Source organism: Glandiceps talaboti, chromosome 20 (genome assembly GCF_964340395.1).
Source record: "Glandiceps talaboti chromosome 20, keGlaTala1.1, whole genome shotgun sequence".
NCBI lineage: Eukaryota > Metazoa > Hemichordata > Enteropneusta > Spengelidae > Glandiceps > Glandiceps talaboti.
The window spans coordinates 9,239,276-9,257,969 of NC_135568.1; the positions used below are offsets into that span (position 1 = coordinate 9,239,276).

At 33.7% G+C, this 18,694-nt stretch overlaps 1 protein-coding gene across 1 annotated transcript in view; it reads left to right on the plus strand.

Moving 5' to 3' along the window:
• Window positions 1-18,694, plus strand: part of LOC144450743 (uncharacterized) — a 158,935-nt gene that overhangs the window by 96,041 nt on the left and 44,200 nt on the right. The window contains exons 2-3 of the mRNA XM_078141438.1: window positions 444-558; window positions 1,142-1,179. Coding sequence (XP_077997564.1) covers window positions 444-558; window positions 1,142-1,179 — 153 coding nt within the window. The remainder of the gene's footprint in view (window positions 1-443; window positions 559-1,141; window positions 1,180-18,694) is intronic.

Below are 18,694 nucleotides of genomic sequence, written 5' to 3' on the forward strand. Positions count from 1 at the left end.
ACATGTATATTCGTGTTTTAGGATCTCTTTCTCTCTCCACGTGTAGTCAAACGAACAAATACTACTGAAGATCTAGCTAAATCTCCTGCTGGGGAAAGGCTGAATAGCGCATGTTAGGTGTATCTGATCTGTCACACACTGACAGGTAGTTCTAATTGGTTACTTTGTTTAGTGTACCACAAACTCCAGTTTGAAATAGGTGACGTAAGAACACGATAATGTCATTACGTTTATATCGATGTTCCTACAGCATAAAGTAACATTGTTGTAGAAAGAACAGAATTCTGTGCTAGAGAAATCCCATTTGACTATACAGTGGAGATGATCACAGCATGTATAGAACTAGACTATACGAGTAATGTACTAACACCTCAATATTGTCTATACATATATATAATTCAAGATCATTGAAATCTAAATCATAATTTTCTGTTCATTTACAGCCTCAAGATATTATAGACTCTCAAAGCCATACATTTAAACTCAAGACATACAGACACCCTAGGAACTGCGATCTTTGTAAAGAAGTTATATGGATTGAAGGAGTACAATGTAGAGGTAAGTAACAACAAACCAACAGTGTGCTCCCTAAGTCACTGACATACAGCAGTTTCTTGTAATTCACCAAAGTTAGGTGTCCCTTACTATGTGGTGGCTCTAATACAAGAGAAAGTCTTTTTTTTTCAACATTTTGACTTACAACAATAAATGGTGTCTCATACTATTACCAGATGGTAAACTGTACACTGATGACCAATAAACAGTTTCAGAAACCGACATAAAACTTGATAAATATTTGGTTATGGTTTGATAAACTAACTTACCGCATATCAAACTGACTGATTTTATTGAGAACAGCAAAGGATAAGACAGGAAATTTTAAATCTTCTATATCATGTCTCAATCTATAAAGTCGAAGTTCTGAACCTAGTCAATTTTAAGAAAATGTAGTATGAAAAATACTTATCTGGCTGAACTATAGAAAAAGTAGGTGTAGAACAAAAGAATGACCCAATGTATAATCCGTGTTACTCTACCCTGCACACTATATGTAAGACAGTACTCATGTGAGAACCTGGGATTGAAATGATAGTGTTACCAATTATATATCTATATATTACAATGTTATCTTTTATTGCAGTGTGTAAATATGCTTGTCACCAGAAGTGTGAGTTGAAGGTGAGTGTTTGCAGCTAAATACATTATACTGAAATTAAAGGGATTAAGGAAAAGACAGAGTGGTGACTTCACAACAGTATCTCTTTCAATGCTCAGTCTATATTTTTTAAGTGTTTTTTTTCTGATTTTAATTTCAACTCTAAAATTTGCTCAAAACATAGACCTTTACTATAAGATTGATCACCCCCCCCCCACACACACACACACACACACACACACCACATAGTAGCTGTGTAAGTAATCTATATAGTAGGCACTCATTAACCCTGCTACCAAGCATAGTACATACACTCATGTGACCCCATTTGACCCCAGAACAAATAAGCAAGTCTGGCATTTGGATGTTATGTGGCAGTTTGCCATACATCCTGCAGAGGTTACCCAAAGGTCAAAATGAGGTCACCCAAAAGTCAAAATGTAGGTTACCTTCTAGCTCTGTGTGCAGTTTTGAATCTGGAATCTTTTACTGAACGAAATGTTCATATACAGACGTTTCTCGAAAATCTAAATTCACAGCAACTACAGGAGTTGCAAACACTTCCAAAGTCAGTTGTTAGGATTAGTTTTCCAAATACTGAGGGATCAAACTGATAAAATAAATTCCTAGCAACTCATTTGAAGTTTATTTGATCTAGTAAATCTCTCCGTGTAGAGATCGCCTAAAAATAGGTAATATAAATTGAACGCAAATTCCGTAATTATAACTAACGCAAACCTTGTAAATTATTTAATCTTTGATATAGAATATTTTTATTCTGTAATATACTTTATATTAAACTTGAAATAAATTATGAGTGTTTTTATGTGCATTGTACTCAATGAATTTAAAACTGCTTATATTTGTCAGGGGTTCATTTGCTAGGACTCTCAGAATAAGTTTTCTAGAATATCAACCCACGCCAGAAAAGTCTTGAAAATCTACGAAAACTTTGTTTTACTCCTGTAAGATAAGAGAATGAAATGATTAGTCAGTAATTATTTGAAATTCTGATTACTGAGAAGTAGACATTTGTCTGTATTTGATGTACAAGTACCTTTCGAAAACTTGCACTAAACATTTTGAAAATTCCTCGAAATGAATGAAAAGACAGCAAAACATCAAAATAAAGAAAACTCAAATTAAACAATAGAATACTAAAAGTGTTTTCTATGATATACAATATCTGTATTATGGTTTACTGTCATTATTTTGACAAACACCAGTCTACGAAATTTAATCTGTGTGCACGTTTTGGTCTCTGATAGTGTACATACAAATTGCAGTATCGTTATTCTGGTCTGTAAAGTATTCTTATGTAGCCAATTAGTAGAAATGTAATGTTATTTCAAAATCACTGTTTTTACATTTTTAGAATTTCTACACTTTCACATTCATGTAAAAAAAAGCCCAAAGTGTCTCTACATTCCATCGTAAAATATGAATTTATTTTTTCAATTTAGAGAAAATTTGTAGCTCATTAATTATTCATTTATGTTGTTACCTTGTCTCACATATCACCAGTTACTGAAATAGATTCAATTTAAAACTATAAAATTATATGTTATCCACGGATTACGATTTTATTTTACTTGGCTTTGTAATTTGTACGTAGTTGTGTTAGTTATGTTAATTACAAATAAAAGTCTTCAATAATTCAAGGATGAAAGCTGTAAGTAAATGCAATACTTTTTTCGTAATGGAAATATTGTTGTACCTTGATCATCAAACCAACTGGATACATTCAAATCTAGCCATAATCAATGCCATTATATTTGTTGTCAACTTTTACCCCTAGAGTTCAAAATGTTAAAACCTTCATACTTTCTCATTGCTAACACTAGAGGGCAGTATATGAACTCAACTTTTGTTCCAAATACAAACTTGAAAATAGCTACTGTGTCAACAGATTTTATACCCACTATTCGGAACACATAAGATTAATAAGGGGTCGTAGGTGCCTGGAAATTTGTATTGCCAGCTGTCTCTGTTCAGTGATGGTTTGACGAGAGGGCAGTCTTGATATTGGCATAAAAAATGAAGATTTGTGTTTGTACTGTTGAGAGAAAGAGATCATGTAATATTGCACTTTAAGAAAAGTTGTGTACTTGTCGTATATTTGGTCAAGAGGAAGCAGTAAAAGACACTCTAATATGTAACACTTTCCCATGTTGAGTTCTGTTTGATTTTCAGTTCATATTAAAATGTTCAATATAAAGAAAGTCTTGAAAGTTTCAAATCGTACATTTATCTATTTTGTAAATTACGTACGATAGTTTGAATTCCCATGTACATTGTACATAAGTATGATATGACAAGCTACAAACAGATTGCACAAGACAGGACCAATTTTATACATTCATAAAGTAGTTATGAAGTGAAATATTTCATATTTGTAATTTATTGAAGCACCCTGTGAATATGTATAAATTGTTAGCATGCATTACATATTTATATAATAATGATAAGAAAGCTACATTCTTTTTTAACCATGTTTTACGAACTTTTGACATTTTCATGAATGATGTGTTCCCAGCATGCACTACGCCAGGAAGTAGAAAATCCCAAATTAGTCAAGAAACGAATATTTTAATTCAGTCTGTTGCTGCATAAACTTGCAAAAGCTCTAACCGCAGACAACCAACAATATATTCACTGAAAATTGTTAAAATACCTATAATTAGACATTGTGCATGCTAAGTAGAGGTCTATTGTATCTATAATCTAGTGATAAGTTGAAATCGTGATTCACCGTGGATGCTGTTTTTTGGGTGTGGACCACCAAAACAACTTGATTGAATGCATAATTGCACTATACTATGTGTACTACAGAACTATGTTAACCCACAGGTGATTTAATACTGTTCAGGGTTTATAATATTATGAGTAAGTCATTAAATTTACCACAAGAGTTTCACAAAACGTTCCAGATTACAAGAAATACAGTTTTAATAATAACAGGAAAACAACCACTCCCAAATGTTACTTAGCTATAGTTATTTGATCACCTATGTAAGTGTTTCCCTTGATGAAATGATTACTAATAACATCTGAAAGGTCAGCTAAGGTCATACACATACATGAACAATTTAGACCAATTAACACATATTTGACACTTTGTGACCCCTGACCTCTGGGTGACCTTTGACTTATTGTGAGCTGAACCTCAAACAGCCATCTGTTAATAATTCTATAAGGTTCTGTGTGTGAAATGGACTTTGAATGAATTTGATTGCGTAGTATAGTTGTCACATGATATGCAAATCAAAAGAAATCTACAAAATGACTATTTTACAGATGCAGTACATGTAATATTTAAGTAATAAGGGTTGTCATGGGAACAAATTCTAACTTTCCGGAATTTCTGATTTTATGCTCCAATTTGTAATATTAAGTAATAGGTATTTTACCTCATATAGGCCCCCTTTTTCCCACTATCAAATTAATGAAATATTGAAAAAATAACTTAAGGAATTTAATAAGAAACAGTTTCGTAAGTTATGGATACATGATAGGCGTGTTTTCTTTAGGGTGGGTATTCGTAAGATGAACCACAGTTTATCAAGAATCATTTGAGAACAATAAACTAGTTTTGAAATTTTATATCTTACTTTTGCCCGATTTCTGTATTTGGTTACTTCTGGATTTGTTTTGTATTTTATTAACAAAATACAGAGCAGACGCTGTGTTAAGGGATGTTTGTGTGTTATCTTTATTGTGTCTATCGCAACATGAAACCTGGGCTCACTAAATCTTGATGTATCATTTGATATAGCATTTGCAAGCTAAGATGAAAACTCCTGTAAAAACACCCTTGAGTCTTAGCTCATCAACAGTGGAATTAATACCATAAATATGATGGCATGTTGTTGTAGAAAAACCAGGATGGCATGTAATATTTCCAGGTTGACTTTCGGTCATTGCTCGCCCACCCAAGTTTGTAATGTAATGTAGAAAATGTAATGATGTAGAAAACGTAATACTGTAGAAGATGTGATAATGTAGAAAATGTGGTGATGTAGAAAATGTAATAATGTTGAAAATGTAATAATGTTGAAAATGTAATAATGTAGAAAATGTAATGTAGGAAATGTAATGATACAGCAATTGTATTGATGTGGAAAATGTAATAATGTAGTAAATGTAATGATGTAGGAAATGTAATAATGTAGAAAATATGATAATATAGAAAATGTGATACTGTGCAAAATGTAGAAAATGTAGTGATGTAGAAAACAATACTGTAGAAAATGTAATAATGTAGAAAATGTAATAATGTAGAAAATGTAATAATGTAGAAAATTTGTCATGTCAGTTTGAAGATTACATTTTATGTCATTGTATTTGTACAGAAAACAGACAACAAACCAACACACATATACAATAGTCCACTGTCCAGTTTAACATCTGAATTTTGTCCCCCAAAAATGTATGTTTCTCCACCCTGTTGTAAAATTGATGTTTTGCCAATAAAATCCAGATCTCAGACATCAGCTGATTCGTAATTGGATTCCTGTGTTTAGGATTTGTCGGGGGGAAAAATGGACAGAGAGTGTTTTGTGTAGGAGTTGACTTTTCCTGACTTTTTGATCTTACTCATTAAGTTGCAATGAACTGTGAGTTAACCATTAAGAATTTAACTCCAGCTGTTGTGTGTGACGTAGAAATAGTTGAGATTACAACGGTCAGAGCAATTTGAGATACTTAGATACATTGTGTACTGCCAGGGAGGTTTTGATTGTTCACTCGCATCGATTACAGACGATGCAAAATGGATGCGCCAAACAACAAACATCACGATAAAACTCAACAAGAAACCGCAATTATTAGGACGTCATTATTGTATATCGCCACGTAGAACGTTATCAAATTTTGCATGAGGCATATCACGGAACAGCGCAGTGAAATTCAAGTGATGCTCTTGGCCGTCCTGTCGTTCAAAATGGTTCATTTCAGACGGAAATACTTGCGTAAAAGTCGTTTATCAAATAATGTCCAAGTTTATGAGCAAAGCAGGATGTAATAAAGAGAGAAATTTTGACTAAGAGAGAGATGTGAATTGAGGACGTCAGGAATTTAAGGAGTCATGTTTCTTGCTAGAATAGATGTGATGATATTTTGATGACGGTAGCCAATAGTGATAATTAGTGTCAATTTCATAGCACATATGATAAAGAGTTTATCTTGTATCTGAAGCCTTGTCCACATTAGTAAGTTTACACTGGTGTTACCACATTAATGGGTTTATCTTGTATCTGAAGCCTTGTCCACATTAGTAAGTTTACACTGGTGTTACCACATTAATGGGTTTATCTTGTATCTGAAGCCTTGTCCACATTAGTAAGTTTACACTGGTGTTACCACGTTAATGGGTCTATCTTGTATCTGAAGCCTTGTTCATATTAGTAAGTTTACACTGGTGTTATTGCATTTCTCAGCTCATATTGTATCTAAAGCATCATTCACATAACATTTCTCAGTTCATTTTGTATCTTAAGTCTTGTCCACGTTAGTAAGTGTACACTGGTGTTACCATATTTCTGAGTTCATGTTCTATCTAAACCTTGTTCACATCTAAGTTTACACTGGTATTATTGCAGTACTGATTTCAGTCATTAGTTATATGAAGTCCAGACACCGACTCTACGTTATTGCTGGCCCAAAAATTTGCGAGATTGACAATATATCAAGCCAGATACCGAAGTCTGTGAGCTATACAACGAGATATTCAGCAATCTGAGAGCCTACGTGTTATGCTTCTCCTGTCCTATGTTGGCATTTCCATCTCAAATCACAACATTTTGTGATGGTCAGGGAAACAGGTAACTTTAAAAGGGTGGATCTGGTAAATGATATACTTCCAATATACCGTACACTAAATTTTGGTGAGGAACTCAATAAAATATCTAGGGAACTAATATTCATATATTTACCGACTTACCACTCCTAACAAAAAAAGTGAAGCATCGTATAGGTATTAATCACAAAGGTATGAACTTGAGTTTAGGTAGGGACGATCTCAGTTGCTATCAAAGTCAACTGTTAGTTTCTTGTTAGTAAACATTGTTCTAAGATACTGCCGTACTGACCCAACTTTTCTCATCTGAGCATACCATGGATTACATAGACAATATTTATTCCATCTGTTACAGCAAGGAATAACACTTCATAACCTTGCATGCCACTCACTCACAAGATTTGTTTTCTTTCCCTTGGACACAACAAAGTTAAAAAAATGCGTTAATGTATTTCTCATCAAAATTTTTTAGAAAAAAAAAATAAAAAAGAGGCCAAAGGAAAATTTTGCAATGAAACAAAATTCCAATTGATAATGATGTTTGTAGCGGTATGTGTACTGTAGGAGAAGTTGTAGGTATCAAAACATGTTGGAATAATTATTTTTGATGTTTATTTGACGGGTACTGAATTGAGTGGACGGAGTTACCAGTGATTGGCTGTGGAATAGTATGTGTTGTTGATTCATACTTGAACCATGCTGGTAATCTGTGGGTATGGTTTTTAGTCGATGAGGTCACACCAACCAATACACTTTCCAAATACCATGCATTCTTAACTCCATCTTGTAACAAGAGAAATGTGGAGTTCTGACACCGGAGACATGCTCTGCTCAACTCTGTTCTTTATCCATGGTGCACACATCGTCGTCATAAACAGGTTCTCGGGATGATCCCCATACGTGAGTGAATTGACAACGGATAAATTAACTGTGACCCGAAGAGACGCTATTTACAATGTCAGTAACCCCTGAGGTGAGTTCCAACATGACCTCTGACCTTGATAAAGAGCAGATTCCTAAAAGTTGACGGACTCCAGTGCAAGGATTCTGTAGGCCATACTTTGTTTTATGTATGTTACCTTGGGTTGAATGGCTTTAACAGTATGACTATTACAACTTTGTTTATAAACCATGCTGTGGTATTTTTATGATTTAGATGACTTGGGGGCTAAGTTCATTCATTTGCTGTGACCAAAAACAGTAAACAAATGAAGAAGTAATATTTAACTTTCATATATATTCAATAAACAGTCATCACACAGGCTAATTAGTGTAAATCTCGTTAACACTTTTTGTTTAGGACACTTCAAATCTAAATTGTTACATGCATACCAAAGGACTGAAATCAAATGCAATTTTGTATTTGAAGACCGGTGCATTCTGAAAATCTAATTTCTAATTTTTTTTGTTCCCAATGCAAAGGCATTTGGGATAGGTATATCTTGGGTGTGTTTTGGTGTGGGTGTACTTTTGGCAGTATAGGATGTGTTTGGGTGCTCAGGATTTAAAAAAAAAAATACAGATTTGATAGTTCTAATGAATTCTAATAACTTCTGCATGTATAAATTTGGTCAATACATTGAATGGTTATAGACACTAGACAGACACAGTCTTCATGTTTCAGTTGTTTGTGGACACAGAAAGAAGACATTCCTTAACAGTGAATGTACATGTATTTACTGTGTAGGAAAGGTGAATTCTGGGTCAGTTAGAGTTAGAGTTAGAGTTAGAGATTGTCGAATAAACAGTTTGTAGTCCAACTACAGGGAATCCAGACTGATACGCAGGGAGACCAGAACTTGAAGAAATGTATAAGTTTGATATAAAGAACACAGTCCAATAAATGTGAAGAGTTTGTTTATATAGTTTACAGGTGTGCCATACAATCTGAAGTATTTACTAAGTAAATGTATCATGGCTATAATGAGGCGGTAAGTCTACAAAGAATCAATATTAGCTATAGTTGTGTCAAGTTTAACCAGTACAGTTTTTGTCCGAGCAATTCATGAACCAACAAGCTTGCTATTAATGTTTTTTGAACCCAAAACAGAGGGTGAAATCTGGTCAAAATTAGCATAGCTTTTCACAGAATGAAAAGTTGTTAACTGTGTTAAAATTAGAGTTTTTGTAGGTATAACCCTCTTAAAATGAGGGTTGAGTCTGTAACAAAGTATACTGTGAACCTTTAATGTTTAACTGATTTTAAGGTATGTTAATTGGCCATAATGAGTACACGGTTATCAGTGATTGTGTGCTAAACATGAATGTAATGGGGTAATAATTGTTTTATTGACTTATATCACATGGAGATATCTTGACTAAAACCCTCATGTATGTCTGACCCCCCTACCCCACCCAGTCCACCCCACTCATCCAGCCACCCTCTACACCATAGTTTTGTTGAATTTTCCCTTGCGATGAACAGTTACGAATATGTCATGTCGTATAAAGGCATTTGTGATTCACACTCAGAGTATATTGCTCAGATGGTGGAAACAGTGGGATTATTAGTTGTAGTCAATAGCTAATCTGGGGTGATCTTTAAAGGCGATATATATCAGTACATTGGTGAAAAGGTTGACTACTTGTCGGTGATGGTGGCAACACTGGTTTCAATGTGCAAGAAAAGACATCTGTTCACAGCATTGGTGTTGTTGGTGGTGATGGTGGTGGTGGGGTGGGGGTGGGTGGAGGAGGTGAGGGTGTTGGTGGTGGTGGTGGTGGTGGTAGAGGTGTAGCTGGTTGGAGTGGAGGTGGTGGTGGGAGTGGGTGGTGAATTGATGATGTTGGTGGTGGTATTGGTGGGTGGGTGGGGGGGATGTCATTATTCCACACCATGAACATTAAGTAGTTATGATATTAATAACAAGCTGTGTATTATTCCAGGCCATTGTCTATGGAAGTTTCTTTCTGTGATGGAAGTTGACTCTGTTGGAAACATTCACAGTTGTACTTATTAAATTTCAATGATAACCAACTACAAAGAATGCATTTTAGTTTCGTCATATTCAAAGTCAGACTCATGTGTTGCCAATGTTTGGTATTTTTAGTAGTGAACCTGAACGAATTAACAGGGGGTGTAATCCTATGCATCTAGGCTCAAATTACAAGCAATAGTGACTGCAATATGATAACATAATCTAACTATGCAGAAATTAAATATGTCAGTATCCCCTTCAGAACCAAATTTTTTTGGGCAAAAATTTTAGTTCAATAATTTTTTGGATATCATAACTTTCTTGTAGACGGGAATCAAAGAAAAATAAAAATTAATATGTTTTGTCATAATTTTGGTATTAATGAAACATAAATTTACATTAATTTCAGAGAAATGGTAGTCAAGATATCTTTTCATGTAAACATGATGAAAAGGTTAATATCCCAGTATATATTTACATCACAGCAACACGTGTCTAATGTCATCAGTTTCGTGGTATCAGTACTAACCAATAAAAAATTTACATCACATATTATCATCATATTCATTAATTCAACACGTACAGGGTATAGTTATATCACTAAATATTTTTATTTTTATTATTGTTTTACTTGTGAATTTAAATGGTACTACTTATCCTCGTGTTGAAGTGACAGTACCCCTTATGTTACTGAAGTATTTCACTTCGCAGAATACAGAATTTTATTACGTATCTACCAGGGATTACTTCAATGTGGCAGCTAGTGTGCGCATTTATGCAAATCATATGTAAATGAGGGCATGATAGTTCCTTGCACCCATTTGCCAATTGCACGGTCACACACACACTGCAATTTTTATGGAAATTTGCTATTTTGAATGAACACACATATATATGAATAACAGACCCCATGTCACACAATTACATGTAGTGCCAATGAATATTTGCTCTCATGCTTGCTACGTTATTGGCTGCACTTTCGCTCATTACTCTCGTAAAGTACACAGCCAGAACACAGTAAGCACTAAAGCCAATACCCTGGGTACACCACAAATGCACTCACGTGTCGTGGGGGTTCTGTCACGACATTTGGAAATAAGCTAAATAAACCATCCAAGACATTTGTCGGTTGCTATGCCGATATCCGAATAGGTGGCGTCTGTGTTGATGCAAAAGTGAAAACATCAGTAGCTAAAAATGATTACTTTTCCTGTTGCTTTTAGTGAATGTTACATCAATTTTGTTGTTACCATCTGTTTTTAACTGGGCACACACTCGGTGTGATGACCCCACAGTCTCTGTAACGTCACAGTTGTCAACTGTTATGTGTCACTATGTCTACACACTATACATTTAATATTATCACATTTCAGGGGTTGAAATGTTATTTTCAATCAATTATATCACATTTGCATCATGTCATTATAGTTTTATTTGCTACTGGACTTGATTTGATAAATTAGAATGAGAGAAAATTATAAAAATTGGACTTAATCTTTAATTCTAGACATATCCATACTGTTACATGTATGACCTTTTAAACTTTGACCTTTGACACCAAAATATGGGGTACAACATCACGCAAACGTTATTTGATCTTTAACCCTACTGTAAGGACAGTCATATTTGGAATCCTGTTGCTAGTTACAACATCATTTGACCCTTGATCTTCCTGTAAGGACAGCCCTATGGGGGGATCCTGGATATATTTACATGACAAACTTGTACTCAATGCCATGGTTTATATTGCCTGTGAGGAAGGTAGCCTGAAATAGGTTTTGACTGGCAACAACAATAAACACATCTGTGTGGGCTGGATGGTCTTTGATTTGAGAGTATACAACTTTTAGACTACTAAGCTGTCATGTAACACAGTATATGTCTATTATACTTCTAAATGAAATGTAGACGATGAACTTGAATGCATATTTTTCTTGCCACTACTTGTTTGTTCAGAGTCATTTATTTTGACCCAACCCTCCAAAACCCCATCTAAACTTCACTTCTTTGCGAAGATGTGTAGAAAATCCAACTCTTTAGAGTTACCCAGAAGATGAAGAGTTAGTGGAGTGATAGAGGAACGTTATAGATACCTAGTTTTGACATACCTGGCAGTTGTCATCTTCATGATTTACTGTGGCTTTAGAGAATGCTCCTACCATTAGCAATTGGCAAATCCTCAATACCAGAAGACTGACTATCTGATGTGTAATATTCAAATAGGCCATTCCAGACTGTAAACAGGAAGTTGACAACACAACGCCCTCACTCAAATTGGGGGTATAATAACACTAAATCCAAAAATTTCGGATTAAAACCCCTGGTCTTTAATCTGTATGGCTTCAGTGATATGATAGCGGTAATCCACAAGTATGGGATTAAAATATTGGGGTTATAATTCAAACAAATAAACATTTCAGAATATGATGTGATAGGTGTGATAGCAAATCAGAAAAGTTTCCCAGTGGATGGTTCTGGAATTTTTCAAGGATATTTAATATTGCTAGATGTCAGTTAGCTTGACTTTACCTTGCTGTTATGAATCTATTGGGAAAAAATCTGGCATGATTTTAGGATATTTAGGTAACCTTTATAATTTAAGTGCCTACTTAGAATATCTAGAGAGCATTATATTACTTTTAATCAAACAACATTCTAAGACATGCCAACCAAGGATGAATATTACAGCTGCAGTGTTCAGTGTCATTAATTGTCTATTTTGTGTAACCATAGCAACCAATATACCAATTCAAATTGTAAGACATGCCAACTAAATATGGACTTTACAGCTGCAGGGTTTAGCATCATTAATGTATATTTTGTGTAACCATAGCAACCAATATACCAATTCAAATTGTGAGACATGTGACTAAAGATGGATTTTACAGCTGCAGTTTCTTTGCATTACTAATGTATATTTTGTGTAACCATAGCAACCAGTATACTTATTCAAATTGTAGGACATAGCAACCATGGATGAGCTAGTTTTACAGCTGCCTTTTCAGTGTTTTGAATGCCCATGTCATGTAACCATGGTAACAGTATACCAACAAACTGTAAGAAATACCAACCTAGGATGGGTTTTACAGCTGTGGGTTTTTCTTTGTTTTTAAAGTCCATTTTGTGTGTATAACCATGGTAACCAAATGCTAACTCAAATCATATGTTAATGAAAATAATAATGATTTTGTTTAATCAATGTTTAATTTATTGTCACTAAACAATTATGTTTGAAAAAGTGAAAGTTATAGTTGATTGATACTTCACTAACAGAAAAAAGAATGTCAAATTTTTGACAAATTCTAAACAGAGCTCTACTATTTTGAAAAGTATATATTAAAAAGCTGATTTTTGGACTACTAATAATTTCAAAGTTTGTCACAAAAGTGGCACTTTTTGGCAAAACGTTGAAGAAAGTTTTAAAATGATGTTGGGTAATTTGAATAGGATCGATCTTCAAAATGAATGTTAGGTTATGTGTGGCCATTGACACTATAGATATGGTATAGACACTAAGATTAACCACAGCATAATATCGTATATAGAAACGGAAGACTAAAGTTTATCAAATGTGAACCCCTACATTCCTGACAGCATATTTGACAGATTGTGTGGGTTGGGTATTCCTTGAGTTCGGCCTCCTCATTTTACCTTGAAGCCAAATCCAGTATACGTTTCATGGAATGAATTGTAATCCAAACACTCCTTGACTGTCTGTACGGAAATCCCTTAGGGGGGCCCTAGCTATGTTTTTTTTTTGCAGTATGGGATTCCTACGTCAGTCAGCTGTTTACTGGAGGTTGTATGTTTGAGTCAGAGACTTCGGACTGGTAGATGAGTTTACAGTGTCTGTGTGGTTTGCACCGTGTTGCCTTTAGCTCTGCTGTAGTATGGATATATAAAACTATGACTTAGTAAGTTAGACGTCGATTGGAGAGTGGAACACTAACTAGAAAAGAAAAAGTACTGAAGTTCATTATCAAGGATTTCAATCACTTTGCCGCCTATAGGATTTATAATTCTACCGTCTTTTAACTTTTCGTCGTGATTTTTAACTCTTGTTTGAGAAACTTTTTCTGAAGAATTCAAGAAACTATTAAGAAGGTATGTATGGGTGTCTTAACTCATCAACTTTTCGCAGTTAGTCTGTCGAGTTACTTGGAAGAATTGTACCCGCAAGTTTAAACTTCTTGTGGAAAAAATTTGACCCCAGATACAGAGGTCAAGACAAGAAGACTTGCTTCCAAATATGGAACGGTAGGAAAGTTATCATAGTATGACCTTTACAGAGTTCGTTTAAATCTTCCTGTTAACCCAAGAACAACAAATTTTCAAATTTTGAAGAATGTCTGTCATGGTAATTGTCATAATTGTATGTCTTTTAAATATGGCTCCAAGAGAATCTTGTGTGTTGTTAACCAACTTGGTTTTAAGTAGGGTTAGATACCTATTCAACTTAAAGTGTTGATTCTTTCATTAAGACCAAAAGACAAAATGAACACATGATCATGATCAAGCCTACAAGGTGATACAGATTAAGGGCCGATAAACAAACAACTGATTGCATTCTCGAAGTTTTCAATTTTTTATCTGCTGCTTTCATCTCTTCATAATCAAATGTATCTTTTGAAAATTCTGCAACATTTCTGAAACTTTCACCCACTCTAAATGTTAGATTACTCAGTCACCGCACAGAGTTAATGTCGATTAACCAATATGAGAAAAATGTGTCGTAGTATCGTCTAGATCTAGTTCATTAGATGTAGACCTAACCACCAAAGACTAAAACAGGAAATAATACTATGTAGTCATCATCCGGTAGTCACTAGGTGGTCCGTCATCACAATCCAATACACTGTCTCTCAGATGTGATGTCTTGCGTCAATTTAAAAATAGTTTCTTCCTCAAAATAGTTGCAATACCAGAAGTTTACATCTAGTCTCATCTGTCTGTCCACAAAATTGAGTCGTTAAAAAAGTCGCGTTCGGAGCAAAGACATCACTCGGTACCCGTCACTGACGTAGAGTTTTAAATACACAGGTTAGTTAACATTTGAATATTATTGTTTATAGCACATGACAAGTAGTGAGGGAATTTTACATGTTTCCATGACAACATGACCTCATTAGCATAAGAAATGTTAAGAAGATCAAATATTTAGAACTGTCCATAAAATGAAACGACCAGCCTAAACAGAAGGAATATGATTTATAGATATGTTTATCAGCTGGTACAAATATTTTTAATCAGCTGTTCTACAGCTAGTAAATTTTTGTCAACATTTATTACAGTTGTTACATCAGTTGTTATTACCATTTGGTCGTAACATTGTTAAAATTATACACAGAAGGAATTTGTCAGTTTTGGACATTTGTCGACGTTTTCATTTTCCCGAATCGTATCACGACGCAGTAGACTGTGTATGAATATCATAGCAGTGATACTAAGTATTTGATTAGAAGCCTGATGAGACTTTTAATAGCATCAAAGTTTATTGATATATAATATTAATGATCAACTGACCATATTACTTCATATGTAACGTAAGTTATGATATGTGGGAAAGTATGAAAGTTCAAGAAATTTCCCATAGGAACTCACAAAATGTATCCTAACTATACCTAATTTATCCTAACTATAACTAATTTAACTACTTTAACTAATTTATCCTAACTATAACTAAATTATCCTTAACTATAACTAATTTATCCTAACTATAACTAATTTATCCTAACTATAACTAATTTATCCTTAACTATAACTAATTTATCCTAACTATAACTAATTTATCCTAACTATAACTAATTTAACTACTATAACTAATTTGACTACTTTAACTAATTTAACTACTTTAACTAATTTAACTACTTTAACTAATTTATCCTAACTATAACTAATTTAACTACTATAACTAATTTGACTACTTTAACTAATTTAACTACTTTAACTAATTTATCCTAACTATAACTAAATTAAAGACGTAACTAATTTATCCTTACTATAACTAATTTAACTACTATAACTAATTTGACTACTTTAACTAATTTAACTACTTTAACTAATTTATCCTAACTATAACTAAATTAAAGACGTAACTAATTTATCCTTACTATAACTAATTTAACTACTATAACTAATTTGACTACTTTAACTAATTTAACTACTTTAACTAATTTATCCTAACTATAACTAAATTAAAGACGTAACTAATTTATCCTAATTTAACTCACTTTATCCTATTATAGTGAGGTATGCTATCACAACTATTCTGTTTATTTATTTTCTTGGCTCAAGAAGTGAGTTATCCTACCTTATCAGTATATATTTACTATCAGACCGTGTGTCTTGACCATTTCTGTGCTTAATACGTCACACACGTTTTCTTACTTCTTGTGGTCTATTAATAGATAGACTGAAATACTAGACTGGCTTTAAATCTCATTTAACTGTTGTCAAGATGTTTTATCGGCAATTGACGGCAAGTGTGTTCTCCGGGGGATAACCCAGTTAATGCCAAGGAAAGGTATAAAGAAAATTAAGAGTATAAAACGAAGCAAAATTTTACTCAGAAAAATAAAAGAACTGATGCCGATATAAATGTTATTGAGGGGAAAAGCATGCTTAAAGTTTATTTACTTTCTAAAGCGCATTTTCTATTCATTAATATTCGAAAGTGCTGTACATACAGTAGATTTAAAGGCATGGTAAAACAATCAAACAAATAGAGCTAAAAACAACAAAGTGGTTTAAATAATTACAAAAAGGCTAAAATGACAACTTGGTAAACCGCACATGGTAATACATCAATACAGTTTATAATATTGTTTAAGAAGATTAGTTTTTTGTTCATGTTTAAAATGTCAAGATCAGCAAAGAAATATAACTTTCAAAGTTCTTGTTGCAGTATTTATTTTGGAATAACTAAGTGGATTAACAACTACTACATTTCCATTCAAAAAACCAAAAGAATCAGTGTTGTTATAGAGTTTAGTGTGTGGTGTTTTTTTTGTTTGTTTGTTTTTTGTTTGTTTTTCCAATGAAAAGTTAGGAGTTGAAAACTATGGTTACCGTAACTTTTAAAGTTTTGTTATGGTTTCAAAGATGCTAAGTTGATGAGTGTGTTCTTGAAGGACATGAAAACAGAAGTAAATTTTAATTTGCACATGGTAGCGTTCAAATGTCTGGCTACAGCAGTAAAATACAATATATACAATAAATTACTATCTCCAGGGATATGAGAACAGTTAAATTCATGACACTCAGTTTTGATTTGCTAATGGCAACTTTTAAAGGACCTATATTAACAAGACACCATACAGGGATATAAATTCAGAACAAGAGAGTGTTTATATAAGGCTGAGTGAAGAAAATTCTAGTTCTGAGCAAGGAATGGTATAAATTCCAAACCTATGATGACCAAATGTGTAGGTCGAACTGTGGTTGTATTGTTTTCTGTTGTAAACTGTTCAAGTGGAAACTCCAACGTGTACATTCAAGCATGTCGATCGACAGGGAGTCCAGCAACCTATGGGACCTCAGGGTGGGGATGTCATTGTTACATGATACCCAGTGAACCTGCTGCGTCCCAGGATAGAACGGAACAACAGAACAGTACTTGTATTGTTCCAAGTGCCAGCTGAGTATCTTTGCACGACTAGGGGGAAAAAATCATTACACCATGCTATGCACCTGCATTAAATTCATTTATTCCCTTTTGATTTGGAATTATTTCATTGGAATTGTGAAGTCTGCCAAAAGTACTATCAAGTACCATGTAATGTTGTTTTGAATGATTTAAAAGGAGAAAAAGGTCTTAAAACAATCCGGGCAGGATCAACAAATAGTTTGTATACATACCATACACTCCTGGATATGTCTCCCAAATGGCTAGATTTTGGAATCAGTTTTCATTGATTGCTAGTCATACACAATTTTCAAATAATATTTATGATAGCGTATGAATCCCATGGTTTAAATATTTATTCAAATGACATTGTGGTTTTGTTATGGACACCTCTCATTGCCTATTGCATAAACATTTGAAGTAACAACAATATGGAAACATAGTGTCTGATAGTGTCGACATAAAACGTATTCTTGTTTTGGGATGTGAAAGATGTTTGTTCAATACTTCCCTCACATTTTTATTAGTTTAATGAAAAAGTAAACTTAAATTAAAGGGACATTCTATGGACCACAAACATTTTATCTTCCCAAGTTTTTAAGTTGTTGGTCAGATTTGACTTGTTCTTTAGTAATCTTGGCAGAGACATACCTAAACTTTTACTCAATATGAAATGGCATGCCATGATAATTACACACCAGCTATTTGAGACTTGCCCATAAGTCTGCCCTAATTTTTGGAAAAAGTGAACTCCTCAAATATGTAGTGTGTGCTAGGGGAAAACATATTATCAGTAAAGGTTATGAAAATGAATCTGAAGACTCTTTTTAATCTTTGTTTTTGTCAGTTATCAAGATTTTAAAGTTTTCACTATTTCCATGGCCTTTCTTGACAGATGTAACACCTGTATATTCAATGACTAAACATTTTATTTATGAGTGGACAGTGCACTATGGCCATGCGTTATTGGTGTATTGGTCACTTAAGCACTATGGTGTTAATTTATTGGCTCATTTATTCACATAACTGAAACATGATTAGTCTTACAGATGTATTTGTCCACATAGGTAACATTTTACTCATAGCTTTTGAAGACGTCCTTGCAGTTGAAAGGCTTTTTACTGTGGTCAGTCTAATAAGCTTTAATTATCCTAATAGAAAAGCTATCAACTCAAGGAAAATAAATATCGTGAAAATTC